At 41.1% G+C, this 21,963-nt stretch overlaps 1 protein-coding gene across 4 annotated transcripts in view; it reads left to right on the top strand.

Moving 5' to 3' along the window:
- Positions 1-21,963, top strand: part of LOC139393177 (stromal interaction molecule 1-like) — a 116,560-nt gene that overhangs the window by 3,046 nt on the left and 91,551 nt on the right. For all 4 annotated transcript variants that reach the window (XM_071141584.1, XM_071141585.1, XM_071141586.1 and 1 more), the window contains exon 2: positions 1,953-2,077. In XM_071141584.1, coding sequence (XP_070997685.1) covers positions 1,957-2,077 — 121 coding nt within the window. In that variant the 5' untranslated portion in view covers positions 1,953-1,956. The remainder of the gene's footprint in view (positions 1-1,952; positions 2,078-21,963) is intronic.

Raw genomic sequence — 21,963 nt, 5'->3', positions numbered from 1 at the left:
TGTTGCCTATCCTCACCACTTGAGGGCGGCCCGTAAGGAAGTCCAGGATTCAGTTGCAGAGGGAGGTGTTCAGTCCCAGGGACCTTAGCTTAGTGATGAGCTTGGAGGGCACTATGGTGTTGAACGCTGAGCTATAGTCAATGAATAGCATTCTCACATAGGTGTTCCTCTTATCCAGGTATGTAATATGTAACACTGCAAATACATTAGTTTATTAAAAGCTAAATTGTTGATAGGAATATAATTTCATGACTTGTGACTCGACTTGGACTTGACCATTGGTGACTCGGACTTGGACTTGCCTTCTTGACCATTGGTGACTTGGACACGCCTTCTTGACCATTGGTGACTTGGATTCGCCTTCTCGACCATTGGTGACTTGGACTCGCCTTCTCGACCATTGGTGACTTGGACTCACCTTCTTGACCATTGGTGACTCGGACTTGGACTCACCTTCTTGACCATTGGTGACTCGGACTTGGACTTGCCTTCTTGACCATTGGTGACTTGGACTCGCCTTCTCCACCATTGGTGACTTGGACTCGCCTTCTCGACCATTGGTGACTTGGACTCACATTCCCAGTGACTTGTATTTGCACTTGGGGAGGTGTGATGTTGATGTTTGTGTGCATTTGTATGCTGTCGTTTGTATGTGTATATTTTGCATTGAGTGTGGGCAGGCAAGCTCCATTCCGGCTTCGGCTTCGATCATAGGCTACACATCGCGCAAGCGACTCGCTTGCTTCCCCATAACCTTCAGACACCAGAAAAATCATTAAATGAGTAGGTGTTCTAAAAATTTTGACCGGTAGTGTATCTGCCTCAATTAGCTCGTACCCCTGCACATGGAATCGGTACTTACCCCGTGCATATACCCAAGTTATCGTTACTCATTGTGTATTTATTCCTTGTGATTATTTTTCAATTATTTCTCTATTTTTCATTGTTGGAAGGGCCCATACATATATATTTCACTGTTAGTCTACACCAGTTGTTTGAGAAGCATGTGACAAATATCATTTTATTTGATTAGTTTCTAGGACACATGCTCTTCAAAAGTAGATATAATTCATATAGGCCCAATATACAGTAGGCTGTATCACAATTGATTTAAAAAATCTTATTTGCTGGTGCTCATACATTTCATGTGGTGCTCCTAACTTTTAAAAGTTGGGATGCCCTGGATGTAGAGATGGATAATATTATCTCTCTCTCTCTCTCTCTCTCAATTCAATCAAATTCAAGGTGCTTTATTGGCATGGGAAACATATATTTACATTGCCAAAGCAAGTGAAATAAACAATAAAATAATTCACAGTAAACATTACATTCACAAAAGTTCCAAAATAATAATGACATATTATGTGCAACTAGTTAATGGACAAAAGGGAAAATAAATAAACATAAATATGAGTTGTATTAACAATGGTGTTTGTTCTTCACTGGTTGCCCTTTTCTTGTGGCAACATTGATGGCACACTGTGGTGTTTCACGCAATAGATATGGGAATTTATCAAAATTGGGTTTGTTTCCAAATTCTTTGTGGGTCTGTGTAATCTGAGGGAAATATGTGTCCCTAATATGGTCATACATTTGGCAGGAGGTTAGGAAGTGCAACTCGGGTTCCACTTCATTTTGTGGGAGGTGTACACATAGTCTGTCTTCTCTTGAGAGCCAGGTCTGCCGACGGCGGCCTTTCTCAATAGCAAGGCTATGCTCACTGAGTCTGTACATAGTCAAAGCTTTCCTTAAGTTTGGATCAGTCACAGTGGTCAGGTATTCTGCCACTGTGTACTCTCTGTTTAGGGCCAAATGGCATTCTAGTTTGCTCAGTTTTTTTGTTGATTCTTTCCAATGTGTCAAGTAATTATCTTTTTGTTTTCTCATGATTTGGTCGTGTCTAATTGTGCTGCTGTCCTGGGTCTGTCTTTATCTCTCTCTCTCTTTCTCAGGAGGATGGGGTGTGTGTGGCTGGTGACGGTGTATGTGGTGTGTGTGTGCCTTTGGGGTCAGAGCGAGTCCGACAGGACCAACCAGGCCTCTCCCATCCATCTGCAGGTTGGCAATGGAGCCTCAGGTAAGACTGACTGGCCAAACTCTCTGTAAATACCATTTAGGATGGCAGCGTTTGGCAGCATTCAGGTCTTTAAAGCACTCTGCAATCTAACACACAACAGAGCAGCCTATTGCATCCATTGTGGCCTAGCAAGTGACATCATCACACAGACCATGCTGAGCACCGCATTCCCTACATAGTGCACTACTTTTGACCAGAGCCCTATGGGGTCTATGGGTCCTGGTCAATAGTGGTTCACTTTACAGGAGAGATTGGGTGCCATTTGGGACACAGATAGGAAGTGGCTCTGTGGTTGTCTTGTAGTACAGACTGCTGGGAACATGAGGTTGACTCCTCATGTTCCCAGATCCTTTGAATGTAGCCCTGCCTATTCCCTGCTTACTTCCTGCCTACTTCCTGCCTATAGGCCCCTCAGATATGTGAAAGACTGACCTGTTTGGGTGCATTCAGGATGACCAAACTGTTTCTGGACTGTTGTGGATGGGATAGCATAGTTAATGTGTGACATGTACAGTTGAAAACCCAGCTAGCACTTAACAGAACGTTTCCTCAAAGTGCAAAAGTGGTTACATTTAATTTCAATGTTGGTAATGTTATAGGAACTGGTTTGACATTGGAATAATCTCATAGTTCAGAGAACATTAAGAAACAACGTTCTTCTGTGGGAATTTCAGCATAACGTTTCCTACAAGTGTCCTCATGGCTCTATTTACTGTCATTTACTGTCATGTTCTCAAATAGTTCAAAGGACGTTAACTTCTTGCGGATTGGTGGGACGCTAGCGTTTCCCATTTTGAAAACTTCCGGTGAAATTGCAGAGCGCCAAATTCAAATTAAATTACTATAAATATTAAACTTTCATTAAATCACAAGTGCATTACATCAAAATAAAGCTTAACTTATTGTTAATCCAACCACCGTGTCAGATTTCAAAAAGGCTTTAAAAAGCAAACCATGTGATTTATCTGAGGAGACCGCCCAGCACACAAATGCATAACAAATCATTTTCAACCAGGGAGTTGCGACACGAAAGTCAGAAATAGCGATATAATATATGCCTTACCTTTGAAGATCTTCTTCTTTTGGCACTCCAAAAGGTCCCAGTTACATTACAAATGTCATTTTGTTCGATAAAGTCCTTCTTTATATCCATAAAAACTCAGTTTAGCTGGCGAGCTTCAGTCAATAATCCACTCGGTTTCCCTCCTTCAAAATGCATACAAAATGTATCTCAAACGTTACCAATAAACTTATCCAAACAAGTACGCAAATAAATTATACAATTTAAGACGGAGAACCGTTATTGTCTTTACCGGAGAAAAATACCAAAGAACGCATTCTCATTCACGCGCTTGGAAACACTACAGCCAAAATGGGAGCCACCTAGAACAACTACAATTTCTGGCAAATTTTTCCATAAACCAGCCTGAAACTCTTTCTAAAGACCGTTGACATCTAGTGGAAGCCCTAGGAACTGCAATCGGGAACGATTTCACCCTATTATAAAAGTGCCAGCCATTGAAATCAGTGGTAGGGTGATATTTTTTGGGGGAGGGGTGGTTTGTCCTCTGGGTTTTGCCTGCCATTTCAGTTCTATTATACCCACAGACATGATTTTAACAGTTTTAGAAACTTTAGAGTGTTTTCTATCCAAATCTACCAGTTATATGCATATCCTAGCTTCTGGGCCTGAGTAGCAGTTTACTTTGGGCACGCTTTTCATCCGGACGTCAAAATACCGCCCTCTATCCCAAAGAAGTTAAGAACTTTCCATCAAAACCACAAGAAACTGTTAGTAATGTTCATAAAACATTCTTAGAAAAATATTTAAATATTTAAAAACATATACATTCTGTTCTCAGAATCAACAAAACTCTCTCTATCCTCTATCTTGTTAAGTGTGTTCAGGTGTGTTGGCCATGCCCACTAATTGGCCATAAATGATCTTAATGAGTGCTTGTTTACTTTGAAAGGGGGTCTGTTTTGAGTAGACTACAAATCTATTGAGCACATCTGGGACCTGTTAGATCGGAGGGTGAGGTCCAGGAACTTGCAGGTGCCTTGGTGGAAGAGTGGGATAACATCTCACAGCAAGAACTGGCAAATCTGGTGCAGTCAATGAGGAGGAGATGCACTGCAGTACTTAATGCAGCTGGTGCCCACACCCGATACTGACTGTTACTTTTGATTTTGACCCCCCCTTTGTTCAGGGACACATTATTCCATTTCTGTTAGTCACATGTCTGTGGAACTTGTTCAGTTTATGTCTCAGTTGTTGAATCTTGTTATGTCCATACAAATATTTACACGTGTTAAGTTTACTGAAAATAAACACAGTTGACAGTGAGGGGACGTTTATTTTTTTGCTGAGTTTATTTGTTCTATCTTTTCCGGAGGATAAAACTGAAATTTTAACCAGCTTTGTATGGCTTGTTTAAGAAAGGGCTATACTTTAAACTAAATTTAATTTTCAATTAGTCCGAAATGAGAAGTTGTAATCTGTATGAAGGCAAAAAGGACATTTTAACAAAGGATGAGCCTTTCTTAAAAATTATCAACTGAACAACCATTTAAGTATAACTTATATATGAGTGAAGGTTTAAAGCTTTAATATTTAATCATTTTAGCCACCCCAAACTCATTTTCATTATATAAATAGGCATGTTTAATTTTGTCTGGCTTAGCATTCCAAATAGGCCTCTTGGCTTGGTTTTTGCTCTGACATGCACTGTCAACTGTGGGACCTTATATAGACAGGTGTGTGCCTTTTCAAAATCAGGTCCAATCAATTGAATTTACCACAGGTGGACTTCAATCAAGTTGTAGAAACATCTCAAGGATGATCAATGGAAACCGAATGCAACGGAGTTTAATTTTGAGTCTCATAGCAAAGGGTCTGAATACTTATGTAAATAAGGTAATTTCTGTTTTTTAGATTTAATAAATTTGCAAAAAATTCTAAAAACCTGTTTTTGCTTTGCCATTATGGGATATTGTATGTAGATTGATGGGGAAAATGTTTTATTTAATCCATTTTAGAATAAGGCTGTAAAGTTACAAAATGTGGAAAAACAGAAGGGGTCTGAATATTTTCCGAATGCACTGAACTTCAATACTATTCTCCGCATGATCAAAAACGGTCTTGAAGCATAGATTCTGATGGTTCAGACCAACATTGAACAGTCCTTACCACGGGTGCTTCCTGTTTGAGTTTCTGCCTATAGGTGGGGAGGAGAGACCGGAGCCTTGTGAGTCACTCATTGTTGTGCAGCATGAGCCAGGTGATTTAATTACAGTATGGAATTCACAACTAAATGTTTACCAGCTAGATATCTTATAACTATAAAGTTAAATCTCTAAAATGTGCTAGAGGCATTTGTGCATTTAGTTTTCTAATTTAGTAGCTTGTTAGCTGTTTAGATAAGTGGTTAGCTTCTTCCAAAATAAAGAATTTGCTTCGTAACAGCAGAGAATCCCCTCCTAGCTAAAATTTGTTTTGTGCGTTCAGCAAACTGTGAGTAGCATTTTTTAGGTACTTTTATACTTGTATAGTTTAGGTCAGAAACTGTACAAAATGTTCCCAATGCACTCGTTAGCATTTAGTTAGCATTCTCTATTGGATTTTACATGTACTTGTTACCCTGTAATCCAAAAGGTTAGCAATGCTATCAGTGGGATTTGAAAACAGCAAATATCCCGGTATGGCACAAAGTCTGTATTACCGCCCAAACCTGTCTCCAGTTTGCACAAAGGCCAGTGTAGTTTCTTGAGCCTTCACGATGTCGGCTTGGGGGAGAATATGCATGGTAGTGACAGTAACTGAAGAAAATTCTCATACATTCTCTGTGTGTGCGTGTGTATGTTGATGAGATTGCAGTTAATGAATCATGCATAAGTCAATAATAGTCGGCGATGCAGTCAGTGCTGCAATGGTATGTATCCATAGCCAAAATAAACATATGGTATAAGCTGACCACGCACGCACGCACGCACGCACGCACGCACACACACACACACACACACAATGGCCCTCTCAGAAAGAAAATTGGTTGCTGGATTCAAGAGCATTAAGAACAGAGAGTAGCAGAGCAGTGGAGGCTCCTCAGTGAATAAAAAAAATCTATTAAAAAAGTAAAACATTTAAAAAGTTATCCTTTTTAGATAAAACTATGCTAAATATAATCATGTCACCAAATAATTTATTAAAACACATTATTTTGCATTTAAGGCCTACAGTAGCCTCAACAGCACTTTGTAGGGTATCACAATGGTATACCCGGAGGACAGCTAGCCTCAGTCCTCCTCTGGGTACATTGACTTCAATACAAAACCTAGGAGACTCATGGCTCTCACCCCATCCATAGACTTACATAGGTTGGAGGATGTCCTCCGGAAGTAATTACTATCAGAGCTCTTGCAGCATGAACTGATATGTTGTCCACCCAATCAAAGGATCCGAGAATGAATCTAGTACTGAAAGCATAAGCTGCAGCTAGCTAGCACTGCAGTCCATAAAATGTGGTGAGTAGTTGACTCAAAGAGAGAGAAAGACAATAGTAGAACAGTTTTAAAACAAATTAATTTCTTCCAAAATGAAGGATAAGAAAGAGAGAGATTTCATTTTTTTCAGTTTGACTTACTTAGCTAGCAAATGCAGCTAGCTAATTTAGCCTTCTCAAACAACCTGCTCAAACAGAGGGATGCTATGTTAGCTACCTGGCTATGACTTTCTAACACAACACTGGAACTTTTCCAAGTCAATAGAAGCTTTTGGTTTTGCAAATGTATTGCCACTGGAGCCCACCAGTGTAAGTGCTAAACTGCTTACTGACTGTACCCTGTAACATTACTGCATGATTGTAGTGGGTTTACTAACGTGTTAGTTTTATTAGCTAGCTGACTATGAAGTCACTCTAGCTAATATGGTGACAACAATGTAGGCTGTGTGTAGTGGTTATGATAAGGTTTGGCTTGGAAAGTTTTTTTTACCTGGTCACAGACCTGATGTGTTGTGCATTGAAGTCCACAAGCGAAGGGACAAGGTGAGAGGAGGAGAGCGCATAGATGAGAGAAGGAATACAACTTGGCTGTTATGAATTTGAACTGTGTTTACGAGTGATCAGGGGTGTATTCATTCTGCCAATTCTGTTGAAAAAATGGAAGCAATCTGAATGAAACGGTGATTAACGTATCTACATTTGTCCAATAGGAACTCTAGTTTGCAACTGTTGGACTAATAATTACACCCTAATTCAGCTAGATACAGGCAAGAGTGTGCATTGAATGTGCCACTGTCTGTCAATTTGACATTTTTTTTTCTCTCAACCTGTGCACCTATGTTGTAGCAACCTCATGATGGGTATAGGCAGTGGTGGTTCTAGCTTAATTTGTTTAAAACTGTTTAAAACTACCCCCCGCCCCCCCCAAAAAAACACCATTCTGCACTAACTGTAATTTTTATTCAGAGATTTGGAACAACACAAAATAATCATAACATTTAAAACTATATAAATATAAAAATATATACAAAAATAAGACTCATAAATGTCAAAAAGAAGTAACAAAGACAAATAGACTCAAATTTGTGTTGATTTGGCACTCGAGCATCAATACATTATCCATTCCCCAACACCGTCAACCAAGAGTCAAGACTAAACCAATTCACCTTGGTGCTGTGCAGACTGGTTTTATGTTATTCTTAACGATTTCACACAAACCAGAAAGAAATGCAAGAATATGTCTGTGAAACTATACATTCACAGGATGTGAATGAATTGTGTTTTATTTGGTAGCATTTCATAGTGTGACTGATTTGACTAATTGCGTTAGTAATTAGAGGTGCGCTATTTGATAGATTCCCCCGTTCCCCCTACCTCGGGTTTTCAGTGGGGAGACCTGAGGTCAACCTACCCCCGCCCCCCTCGCCTCCCCAGCTGACAAACTAGAATCAGGGCGCCCACTCCGACAAGGTTAATTAACCCACAGTCCCACAAGGTGACATGATATCATTGACGAGACGTGCAAATGAGCAATAGAAAACCGATCGCGCACTTGTCACCATTCCATAACGGTATATAGTTAAATCCGCCACTGGGTATAGGGAACATTTTAGTATGATGTAGTAACCTAAACCTATCACTGTTACATTGAACTGGGTGAATGGAATATGAATGACAGTAACCTAAACCTATCACTGTTACATTGAACTGGGTGAATGGAATATGAATGACAGTAACCTAAACGCTTCACTGTTACATTGAACTGGGTGAATGGAATATGAACGACAGTAACCTAAACCTATCACTGTTACATTGAACTGGGTGAATATGAATGACAGTAACCTAAACCCTTCACTGTTACATTGAACTGGGTGAATATGAATGACAGTAACCTAAACCCATCACTGTTACATTGAACTGGGTTAATATGAATGACAGTAACCTAAACCCATCACTGTTACATTGAACTGGGTGAATCTGAATGACAGTAACCTAAACCCATCACTGTTACATTGAATTGGGTGAATGGAATATGAACGACAGTAACCTAAACCCATCACTGTTACATTGAACTGGGTGAATATGAATGACAGTAACCTAAACCCATCACTGTTACATTGAACTGGGTGAATATGAATGACAGTAACCTAAACCCATCACTGTTACATTGAATTGGGTGAATGGAATATGAATGACAGTAACCTAAACCTATCACTGTTACATTGAACTGGGTGAATGGAATATGAATGACAGTAACCTAAACCCATCACTGTTACATTGAACTGGGTGAATGGAATATGAATGACAGTAACCTAAACCTATCACTGTTACATTGAACTGGGTGAATGGAATATGAATGACAGTAACCTAAACCTATCACTGTTACATTGAACTGGGTGAATGGAATATGAATGACAGTAACCTAAATCCATCACTGTTACATTGAACTGGGCGAATGGAATATGAATGACAGTAACCTAAACCTATCACTGTTACATTGAACTGGGTGAATATGAATGACAGTAACCTAAATCCATCACTGTTACATTGAACTGGGTGAATATGAATGACAGTAACCTAAACCTATCACTGTTACATTGAACTGGGTGAATATGAATGACAGTAACCTAAATCCATCACTGTTACATTGAACTGGGTGAATATGAATGACAGTAACCTAAATCCATCACTGTTACATTGAACTGGGTGAATATGAATGACAGTAACCTAAACCCACCACTGTTACATTGAACTGGGTGAATATGAATGACAGTAACCTAAACCCATCACTGTTACATTGAACTGGGTGAATATGAATGACAGTAACCTAAACCCATCACTGTTACATTGAACTGGATGAATGGAATATGAATGACAGTAACCTAAACCTATCACTGTTACATTGAAATGGGTGAATGGAATATGAATGACAGTAACCTATACCCATCACTGTGACATTGAACTGGGTGACTATGAATGACAGTAACCTAAACCCATCACTGTTACATTGAACTGGGTGAAAATTAATGACAGTAACCTAAACCCATCACTGTTACATTGAACTGGGTGAATGGTGTTACATTGAACTGGGTGAATGGAATATGAATGACAGTAACTTAAACCCATCACTGTTACATTGAACTGGATGAATGGAATATGAATGACAGTAACCTAAACCTATCACTGTTACATTGAAATGGGTGAATGGAATATGAATGACAGTAACCTATACCCATCACTGTGACATTGAACTGGGTGACTATGAATGACAGTAACCTAAACCCATCACTGTTACATTGAACTGGGTGAAAATTAATGACAGTAACCTAAACCCATAACTTTTACATTGAACTGGGTGAATGGAATATGAATGACAGTAACCTAAACCCATCAGTGTTACATTGAACTGGGTGAATGGAATATGAATGACAGTAACTTAAACCCATCACTGTTACATTGAACTGGGTGAATATGAATGACAGTAACCTAAACCCATCACTGTTACATTGAACTGGGTGAATATGAATGACATTAACCTAAACCTATCACTGTTACATTGAACTGGGTGAATGGAATATGAATGACAGTAACCTAAACCCATCACTGTTACATTGAACTGGGTGAATGGAATATGAATGACAATGACCTAAACCCATCACTGTTACATTGAACTGGGTAAATATGAATGACATTAACCTAAACCTATCACTGTTACATTGAACTGGGTGAATGGAATATGAATGACAGTAACCTAAACCCATCACTGTTACATTGAACTGGGTGAATGGAATATGAATGACAGTAACCTAAACCTATCACTGTTACATTGAACTGGGTGAATGGAAGATGAATGACAGTAACCTAAACCTATTACTGTTACATTGAACTGGGTGAATATGAATGACAGTAACCTAAACCCATCACTGTTACATTGAACTGGGTGAATGGAATATGAATGACAGTAACCTAAACCCACCACTGTTACATTGAACTGGGTGAATTGAATATGAATGATAGTAACCTAAACCTATCACTGTTACATTGAACTGGGCGAATGGAATATGAATGACAGTAACCTAAACCTATCACCGTTACATTGAACTGGGTGAATATGAATGACAGTAACCTAAACCTATCACTGTTACATTGAACTGGGTGAATATGAATGACAGTAACCTAAATCCATCACTGTTACATTGAACTGGGTGAATATGAATGACAGTAACCTAAACCCATCACTGTTACATTGAACTGGGTAAATATGAATGACATTGACCTAAACCTATCACTGTTACATTGAACTGGGTGAATGGAATATGAATGACAGTAACCTAAATCCATCACTGTTACATTGAACTGGGTAAATATGAATGACATTGACCTAAACCTATCACTGTTACATTGAACTGGGTGAATGGAATATGAATGACAGTAACCTAAACCCATCACTGTTACAATGAACTGGATGAATGGAATATGAATGACAGTAACCTAAACCTATCACTGTTACATTGAAATGGGTGAATGGAATATGAATGACAGTAACCTATACCCATCACTGTGACATTGAACTGGGTGACTATGAATGACAGTAACCTAAACCCATCACTGTTACATTGAACTGGGTGAAAATTAATGACAGTAACCTAAACCCATCACTTTTACATTGAACTGGGTGAATGGAATATGAATCACGGTAACGTAAACCTATCACTGTTACATTGAACTGGGTGAATATGAATGACAGTAACCTAAACCTATCACTGTTACATTGAACTGGGTGAATGGAATATGAATGACAGTAACCTAAACCCATCAGTGTTACATTGAACTGGGTGAATGGAATATGAATGACAGTAACTTAAACCCATCACTGTTACATTGAACTGGGTGAATATGAATGACAGTAACCTAAACCCATCACTGTTACATTGAACTGGGTGAATATGAATGACATTAACCTAAACCTATCACTGTTACATTGAACTGGGTGAATGGACTATGAATGACAGTAACCTAAACCCATCACTCTTACATTGAACTGGGTGAATGGAATATGAATGACAATAACCTAAACCCATCACTGTTACATTGAACTGGGTGAATATGAATGACAGTAACCTAAACCTATCACTGTTACATTGAACTGGGTGAAAATTAATGACAGTAACCTAAACCCATCACTGTTACATTGAACTGGGTGAATGGAATATGAATGACAGTAACCTAAACCTATCACTGTTACATTGAACTGGGTGAATGGAATATGAATGACAGTAACCTAAACCTATCACTGTTACATTGAAATGGGTGAATGGAATATGAATGACAGTAACCTATACCCATCACTGTGACATTGAACTGGGTGACTATGAATGACAGTAACCTAAACCCATCACTGTTACATTGAACTGGGTGAAAATTAATGACAGTAACCTAAACCCATCACTTTTACATTGAACTGGGTGAATGGAATATGAATGACAGTAACCTAAACCCATCAGTGTTACATTGAACTGGGTGAATGGAATATGAATGACAGTAACTTAAACCCATCACTGTTACATTGAACTGGGTGAATATGAATGACAGTAACCTAAACCCATCACTGTTACATTGAACTGGGTGAATATGAATGACATTAACCTAAACCTATCACTGTTACATTGAACTGGGTGAATGGAATATGAATGACAGTAACCTAAACCCATCACTGTTACATTGAACTGGGTGAATGGAATATGAATGACAATGACCTAAACCCATCACTGTTACATTGAACTGGGTAAATATGAATGACATTAACCTAAACCTATCACTGTTACATTGAACTGGGTGAATGGAATATGAATGACAGTAACCTAAACCCATCACTGTTACATTGAACTGGGTGAATGGAATATGAATGACAGTAACCTAAACCTATCACTGTTACATTGAACTGGGTGAATGGAAGATGAATGACAGTAACCTAAACCTATTACTGTTACATTGAACTGGGTGAATATGAATGACAGTAACCTAAACCCATCACTGTTACATTGAACTGGGTGAATGGAATATGAATGACAGTAACCTAAACCCACACTGTTACATTGAACTGGGTGAATTGAATATGAATGATAGTAACCTAAACCTATCACTGTTACATTGAACTGGGTGAATGGAATATGAATGACAGTAACCTAAACCTATCACTGTTACATGATAGTAACCTAAACCTATCACTTTTACATTGAACTGGGTGAATGGAATATGAATGACGGTAACGTAAACCTATCACTGTTACATTGAACTGTGTGAATATGAATGACAGTAACCTAAACCTATCACTGTTACATTGGACTGGGTGACTATGAATGACAGTAACCTAAACCCATCACTTTTACATTGAACTGGGTGAATATGAATGACAGTAACCTAAACCCATCACTGTTACATTGAACTGGGTAAATATGAATGACATTGACCTAAACCTATCACTGTTACATTGAACTGGGTGAATGGAATATGAATGACAGTAACCTAAATCCATCACTGTTACATTGAACTGGGTAAATATGAATGACATTGACCTAAACCTATCACTGTTACATTGAACTGGGTGAATGGAATATGAATGACAGTAACCTAAACCCATCACTGTTACAATGAACTGGATGAATGGAATATGAATGACAGTAACCTAAACCTATCACTGTTACATTGAAATGGGTGAATGGAATATGAATGACAGTAACCTATACCCATCACTGTGACATTGAACTGGGTGACTATGAATGACAGTAACCTAAACCCATCACTGTTACATTGAACTGGGTGAAAATTAATGACAGTAACCTAAACCCATCACTTTTACATTGAACTGGGTGAATGGAATATGAATCACGGTAACGTAAACCTATCACTGTTACATTGAACTGGGTGAATATGAATGACAGTAACCTAAACCTATCACTGTTACATTGAACTGGGTGAATGGAATATGAATGACAGTAACCTAAACCCATCAGTGTTACATTGAACTGGGTGAATGGAATATGAATGACAGTAACTTAAACCCATCACTGTTACATTGAACTGGGTGAATATGAATGACAGTAACCTAAACCCATCACTGTTACATTGAACTGGGTGAATATGAATGACATTAACCTAAACCTATCACTGTTACATTGAACTGGGTGAATGGAATATGAACGACAGTAACCTAAACCTATCACTGTTACATTGAACTGGGTGAATATGAATGACAGTAACCTAAATCCATCACTGTTACATTGAACTGGGTGAATATGAATGACAGTAACCTAAATCCATCACTGTTACATTGAACTGGGTGAATATGAATGACAGTAACCTAAACCCACCACTGTTACATTGAACTGGGTGAATATGAATGACAGTAACCTAAACCCATCACTGTTACATTGAACTGGGTGAATATGAATGACATTAACCTAAACCTATCACTGTTACATTGAACTGGGTGAATGGAATATGAATGACAGTAACCTAAACCCATCACTGTTACATTGAACTGGATGAATGGAATATGAATGACAGTAACCTAAACCTATCACTGTTACATTGAAATGGGTGAATGGAATATGAATGACAGTAACCTATACCCATCACTGTTACATTGAACTGGGTGAATATGAATGACAGTAACCTAAATCCATCACTGTTACATTGAACTGGGTGAATATGAATGACAGTAACCTAAATCCATCACTGTTACATTGAACTGGGTGAATATGAATGACAGTAACCTAAACCCACCACTGTTACATTTAACTGGGTGAATATGAATGACAGTAACCTAAACCCATCACTGTTACATTGAACTGGGTGAATATGAATGACAGTAACCTAAACCCATCACTGTTACATTGAATTGGGTGAATGGAATATGAATGACAGTAACCTAAACCTATCACTGTTACATTGAACTGGGTGAATAGAATATGAATGACAGTAACCTAAACCCTTCACTGTTACATTGAACTGGGTGAATATGAATGACAGTAACCTAAACCCATCACTGTTACATTGAACTGGGTGAATATGAATGACAGTAACCTAAACCCATCACTGTTACATTGAACTGGGTGAATATGAATGACAGTAACCTAAACCCATCACTGTTACATTGAACTGGGTGATTATGAATGACAGTAACCTAAACCCATCACTGTTACATTGAACTGGGTGAATGGAATATGAATGACAGTAACCTAAACCCATCACTGTTACATTGAATTGGGTGAATGGAATATGAATGACAGTAACCTAAACCTATCACTGTTACATTGAATTGGGTGAATGGAATATGAATGACAGTAACCTAAACCTATCACTGTTACATTGAACTGGGTGAATGGAATATGAATGACAGTAACCTAAACCCATCACTGTTACATTGAACTGGGTGAATGGAATATGAATAACAGTAACCTAAACCCATCACTGTTACATTGAACTGGGTGAATATGAATGACAGTAACCTAAACCCATCACTGTTACATTGAACTGGGTGAATGGAATATGAATGACAGTAACCTAAACCCATCACTGTTACATTGAATTGGGTGAATGGAATATGAATGACAGTAACCTAAACCTATCACTGTTACATTGAACTGGGTGAATGGAATATGAATGACAGTAACCTAAACCCATCACTGTTACATTGAACTGGGTGAATGGAATATGAATAACAGTAACCTAAACCCATCACTGTTACATTGAACTGGGTGAATATGAATGACAGTAACCTAAACCCATCACTGTTACATTGAACTGGGTGGATGGAATATGAATGACAGTAACCTAAACCCATCACTGTTACATTGAACTGGGTGAATATGAATGACAGTAACCTAAACCCATCACTGTTACATTGAACTGGGTGAATATGAATGACAGTAACCTAAACCTATCACTGTTATATTGAACTGGGTGAATGGAATATGAATGCAGTAACCTAAACCCACCACTGTTACATTGAACTGAGGGAATGGAATATGAATGACAATAACCTAAACCCATCACTGTTACATTGAACTGGGTGAATGGAATATGAATGACAGTAACCTAAACCTATCACTGTTACATTGAACTGGGTGCTTAAACAGAGCTTCTTTAATAACCAAACATAGGTAGGCTCAGATAGACCGGCAGATTCCGACAGGACAGGACAAGGTTACAGCAAACATGACGATAGTCTGGCTCAGGCATGAAACACAAACAAGAATCCGACAAGGACAGGAACAGAAACAGAGAGAGATATAGGGACCTAATCAGAGGGAAAAAGGGAACAGGTGGGAAACGGGGTGAATGGGTAGTTAGAGGAGACAAGGAACAGCTGGGAGAAAGCGGGGGAGAAAAGGTAACCTAACAACGACCAGCAGAGGGAGACAGGGTGAAGGGAAAGGACAGAGACAAGACACAACATGACAGTACCCCCCCACTCACCGAGCGCCTCCTGGCGCACTCGAGGAGGAAACCTGGCGGCAACGGAGGAAATCCTCGATCAGCGCACGGTCCAGCACGTCCCGAGAGGGAACCCAACTCCTCTCCTCAGGACCGTACCCCTCCCAATCGACAAGGTACTGGTGACCACGGCCCCGAGGACGCATGTCCAAAATCCTGCGGACCCTGTAGATGGGTGCGCCCTCGACAAGGATGGGGGGGGGGGGGGGAAGACGAGCGGGGGCGCGAAGAACGGGCTTAATACAGGAGACATGGAAGACCGGGTGGACGCGACGAAGGTATCGCGGAAGAAGAAGTCGAACTGCGACAGGATTAATGACCCGAGAAATACGGAACGGACCAATGAACCGCGGGGTCAACTTGCGAGAAGCCGTCTTAAGGGGAAGGTTCTGAGTGGAGAGCCAAACTCTCTGACCGCGACAATATCTAGGACTCTTAGTTCTACGCTTATTAGCAGCCCTCACAGTCTGCGTCCTATAACGGCAAAGTGCAGACCTGACCCTCTTCCAGGTGCGCTCGCAACGTTGGACAAAAGCCTGAGCGGAGGGGACGCTGGACTCGGCGAACTGAGATGAGAACAGCGGAGGCTGGTACCCGAGGCTACTCTGAAAAGGAGATAGCCCGGTCGCAGACGAAGGAAGCGAGTTGTGGGCGTATTCTGCCCAGGGGAGCTGTTCTGACCAAGACGCAGGGTTGCGAAAAGAAAGACTGCGTAAGATGCGACCAATAGTCTGATTGGCCCGTTCTGCTTGACCGTTAGACTGGGGGTGAAAGCCGGAAGAGAGACTGACGGAAGCCCCAATCAAACGGCAAAACTCCCTCCAAAATTGAGACGTGAATTGCGGACCTCTGTCCGAAACGACGTCTGACGGAAGGCCATGAATTCTGAAAACATTCTCGATGATGATTTGTGCCGTCTCTTTAGCAGAAGGAAGCTTAGCAAGGGGAATGAAATGGGCCGCCTTAGAGAACCTATCGACAACCGTAAGAATAACAGTCTTCCCCGCTGACGAAGGCAGTCCGGTGACAAAATCTAAGGCGATGTGAGACCACGGTCGAGAGGGAATAGGAAGCGGCCTGAGACGGCCGGCAGGAGGAGAGTTACCGGACTTAGTCTGCGCGCAGACCGAACAAGCAGCCACGAAACGACGCGTGTCATGCTCCCGGGTGGGCCACCAAAAACGCTGGCGAATGGAAGCAAGCGTACCCCGAACGCCAGGGTGGCCGGCTAACTTGGCAGAGTGAGCCCACTGAAGAACGGCCAGACGAGTAGGAACGGGAACGAAAAGAAGGTTCCTAGGACAAGCGCGCGGCGACGGAGTGTGAGTGAGCGCTTGTTTTACCTGCCTCTCAATTCCCCAGACAGTCAACCCGACAACACGCCCCTCAGGGAGAATCCCCTCGGGGTCAGTGGAGGCTACTGAAGAACTGAAGAGACGAGACAAAGCATCAGGCTTGGTGTTCTTAGAGCCCGGACGATAAGAAATCACGAACTCGAAACGAGCGAAAAACAGCGCCCAACGCGCCTGACGCGCATTAAGTCGTTTGGCAGAACGGATGTACTCAAGGTTCCTATGGTCAGTCCAAACGACAAAAGGAACGGTCGCCCCCTCCAACCACTGTCGCCATTCGCAACTGGGTGAATATGAATGACAGTAACCTAAACCTATCACTGCTACATTGAACTGGGTGAATGAAATATGAATGACAGTAACCTAAACCCACCACTGTTACATTGGACTGGGGGAATGGAATATGAATGACAATAACCTAAACCCATCACTGTTACATTGAACTGGGTGAATGGAATATGAATGACAGTAACCTAAACCTATCACTGTTACATTGAACTGGGTGAATGGAATATGAATGACAGTCATCCAATATGCTGTAATAGAAATAAGGCCATGCTCATAAAAAAAATATATTGTCCTCCCTCATCTGAAACGGCACTGGTCTCTATTGTACTCTCATTCTTTACTACAGTAAAGAAGACCAACGACTCTTCCTCATCATTGGTATCTCTCAGTCTGTGGCTTGTCAGGTGTTTTTGTGTGTCTTCGTGTGTGTATATGCAGTTTCCTGGTTTCTGACATGTGGTGACGCTGCTACAGGAAGTTATGTGGGACTGAAATAGACTACACTCTACCATGATGGAGGAGTGTGTGATGGGAAAGGAGAGATGTGATGAAGACAACTGTCTGAAGTGTTATTGGATGTGTCCCAAATGGCACCCTATTCCCTTTATAGTGCACTACTTTTAATTAACCTGAGCCCAGTACCCTATTCCTTTTACAGTGCACTACTTTTTACCTGAGCCCAGTACCCTATTCCCTTTACAGTACACTACTTATAACCAGAGCCCATGGCCCTATTCCCTTTACTGTGAACAACGTTTAACCTGAGCCCAGTACCCTATTCCCTTTACAGTGCACTGCTTTTAACCAGAGCCCACTACCCTATTCCCTTTACAGTGCGCTACGTTTAACCTGAGCCCAGTTCCCTATTCCCTTTACAGTGCACTACTTTTAACCTGATGCCAGTACCCTATTCCCTTTACAGTGGACTACGTTTAACCTGAGCCCAGTACTCCATTCCCTTTACAGTGCACTACTTTTAACCAGAGCCCAGTACCCTATTCCCTTTACAGTGCACTGCTTTTAACCAGAGCCCACTACCCTATTCCCTTTACAGTGCACAACGTTTAACCTGAGCACAGTACCCTATTCCCTTTACAGTGCACTTCACAGTGTGTGTGTGTGTGTGCCGTGTGTGTGCGTGGCTCATGTGTGCGTGTATCTAGCGACGCTGGAGAGATAGTGTGGGAGGCTCTGTGTTTCTCACCCCCACAGTTTCCTGGTTTCTGACATGTGGTGACGCTGCTACAGGAAGTTATGTGGGATTGAAATAGACTTCAGAGAGCCCAGTACCCTATTCTCTTTACAGTGCACTACTTTTAACCTGAGCACAGTACCCTATTCCCTTTACAGTGCACTACGTTTAACCAGAGCCCAGTACCCTATTACTTTTACAGTGCACTACGTTTAACCTGAGCATAGTACCCTATTCCCTTTACAGTGCAATACTTTTAACCTGAGCCCAGTACCCTATTCCCTTTACAGTGCACTACGTTTAACCAGAGCCCATTACCCTATTACTTTTACAGTGTACTACGTTTAACCTGAGCTCAGTACCCTATTCCCTTTACAGTGCGCTACGTTTAACCTGAGCCCAGTACCCTATTCTGTTTACAGTGCACTACTTTTAACCAGAGCCCAGAGCCCAGTACCCCATTCCCTTTACAGTGCACTACGTTTAACCAGAGCCCAGTACCCTATTCCCTTTACAGTGCATTACTTTTAACCAGAGCCCAGTACCCTATTCCCTTTACAGTGCACTACGTTTAACCAGAGCCCAGTACCCTATTCCCTTTACAGTGCACTACATTTAACCAGAGCCCAGTACCCTGTTCCCTTTACAGTGCACTACGTTTAACCAGAGCTCAATACCCTATTCCCTTTACAGTGCACTACGTTTAACCTGAGCCCAGTACCCTATTCCCTTTACAGTGCACTACGTTTAACCTGAGCGCAGTACCCTATTCCCTTTACAGTGCATTACGTTTAACCAGAGCCCAGTACCCTATTCCCTTTACAGTGCACTACGTTTATCCGGAGACCAGTACCCTATTCCCTTTATAGTGCACTACTTTTAATTTACCTGAGCCCAGTACCCTATTCCCTTTACAGTGCACTACTTTTATCCTGAGCCCAGTACACTATTCCCTTTACAGTGCACTACTTTTAACCTGAGCCCAGTACACTATTCCCTTTACAGTGCACTACTTTTAATTAACCTGAGCCCAGTACCCTATTCCCTTTACAGTGCACCTATTCCCTTTACAGTGCACTACTTTTAATTAACCTGAGCCCAGTACCCTATTCCCTTTACAGTGCACTACATTTAACCAGAGCCCAGGGCCCTATTCCCACAGTGCACTACTTTTAACCAGAGCCCAGTACCCTATTCCCTTAACAGCGCACTACGTTTAACCAGAGCCCAGTACCCTATTCCATTTACAGTGCACTACGTTTAACCTGAGCCCAGTACCCTATTCCATTTACAGTGCACTACGTTTAACCTGAGCCCAGTACCCTATTCCATTTACAGTGCACTACGTTTAACCTGAGTCCAGTACCCAATTCCCTTTACAGTGCACTACGTTTAACCAGAGCTCAATTAACCTCAGCCCACTACCCAATTCCCTTTACAGTGCACTACGTTTAACCAGAGCTCAGTACCCTATTCCCTTTACAGTGCACTACGTTTAACCTGAGCCCAGTACCCTATTCCCTTTACAGTGCACTACGTTTAACCTGAGCGCAGTACCCTATTCCCTTTACAGTGCATTACGTTTAACCAGAGCCCAGTACCCTATTCCCTTTACAGTGCACTACTTTTATCCTGAGCCCAGTACACTATTCCCTTTACAGTGCACTACTTTTAACCTGAGCCCAGTACACTATTCCCTTTACAGTGCACTACTTTTAATTAACCTGAGCCCAGTACCCTATTCCCTTTACAGTGCACTACATTTAACCAGAGCCCAGGGCCCTATTCCCTTTACAGTGCACTACTTTTATCCTGAGCCCAGTACACTATTCCCTTTACAGTGCACTACTTTTAACCTGAGCCCAGTACACTATTCCCTTTACAGTGCACTACTTTTAATTAACCTGAGCCCAGTACCCTATTCCCTTTACAGTGCACTACGTTTAACCAGAACCCAGTACCCTATTCCATTTACAGTGCACTACGTTTAACCTGAGCCCAGTACCCTATTCCCTTTACAGTGCACTACTTTTAACCAGAGCCCAGTACCCTTTTCCCTTTACAGTGTACTACTTTTAACCAGAGCCCAGTACTCTATTCCCTTTACAGTGCACTACTTTTAATTAACCTGAGCCCAGTGCCCTATTCCCTTTACAGTGCACTACGTTTAACCTGAGCCCAGTACGCTATTCCCTTTACAGTGCACTACTTTTAACCAGAGCCCAGTACCCTATTCCCTTTACAGTGCACAACGTTTAACCAGAGCCCAGTACCCTATTCCCTTTACAGTGCACTACGTTTAACCACAGTCCACTACCCTATTCCCTTTACAGTGCACTACGTTTAACCTCAGCCCACTACCCAATTCCCTTTACAGTGCACTACGTTTAACCAGAGCTCAGTACCCTATTCCCTTTTACAGTGCACTACGTTTAACCTGAGCCCAGTACCCTATTCCCTTTACAGTGCACTACGTTTAACCAGAGCCCAGTACCCTATTCCCTTTACAGTGCACTACGTTTATCCGGAGACCAGTACCCTATTCCCTTTACAGTGCACTACTTTTAATTAACCTGAGCCCAGTACCCTATTCCCTTTACAGTGCACTACTTTTATCCTGAGCCCAGTACACTATTCCCTTTACAGTGCACTACTTTTAACCTGAGCCCAGTACACTATTCCCTTTACAGTACACTACTTTTAATTAACCTGAGCCCAGTACCCTATTCCCTTTACAGTGCACTACGTTTAACCTGAGCACAGTACACTATTCCCTTTACAGTGCACTACGTTTAACCAGAGCCCAGTACCCTATTCCCTTTACAGGTTTTGGCAAGAGTGAAACCTCCCTTCATCCCAGTGTCCCACATACAGTAGTTATTGATTTATTTTGTGAATGGGCTCACAAAAAAACGAACAAAATGGAATTTAAGTAATTGATCCGACGTCAGTCAATTAGTTGTTTAATAACAAAACAAAAATATGAAATGTTGGTTAATCGCTCAGCACTATTCCTGTATGAATTTAATTGAGCATTCAGACCAGTCTTACTGATTG

Source organism: Oncorhynchus clarkii, chromosome 33 (assembly GCF_045791955.1).
Source record: "Oncorhynchus clarkii lewisi isolate Uvic-CL-2024 chromosome 33, UVic_Ocla_1.0, whole genome shotgun sequence".
NCBI classification, from domain to species: Eukaryota; Metazoa; Chordata; class Actinopteri; order Salmoniformes; family Salmonidae; genus Oncorhynchus; species Oncorhynchus clarkii.
The sequence above is the reverse complement of the archived record's forward strand: the minus strand, read 5'-3'. Positions and strand labels throughout refer to the sequence as shown.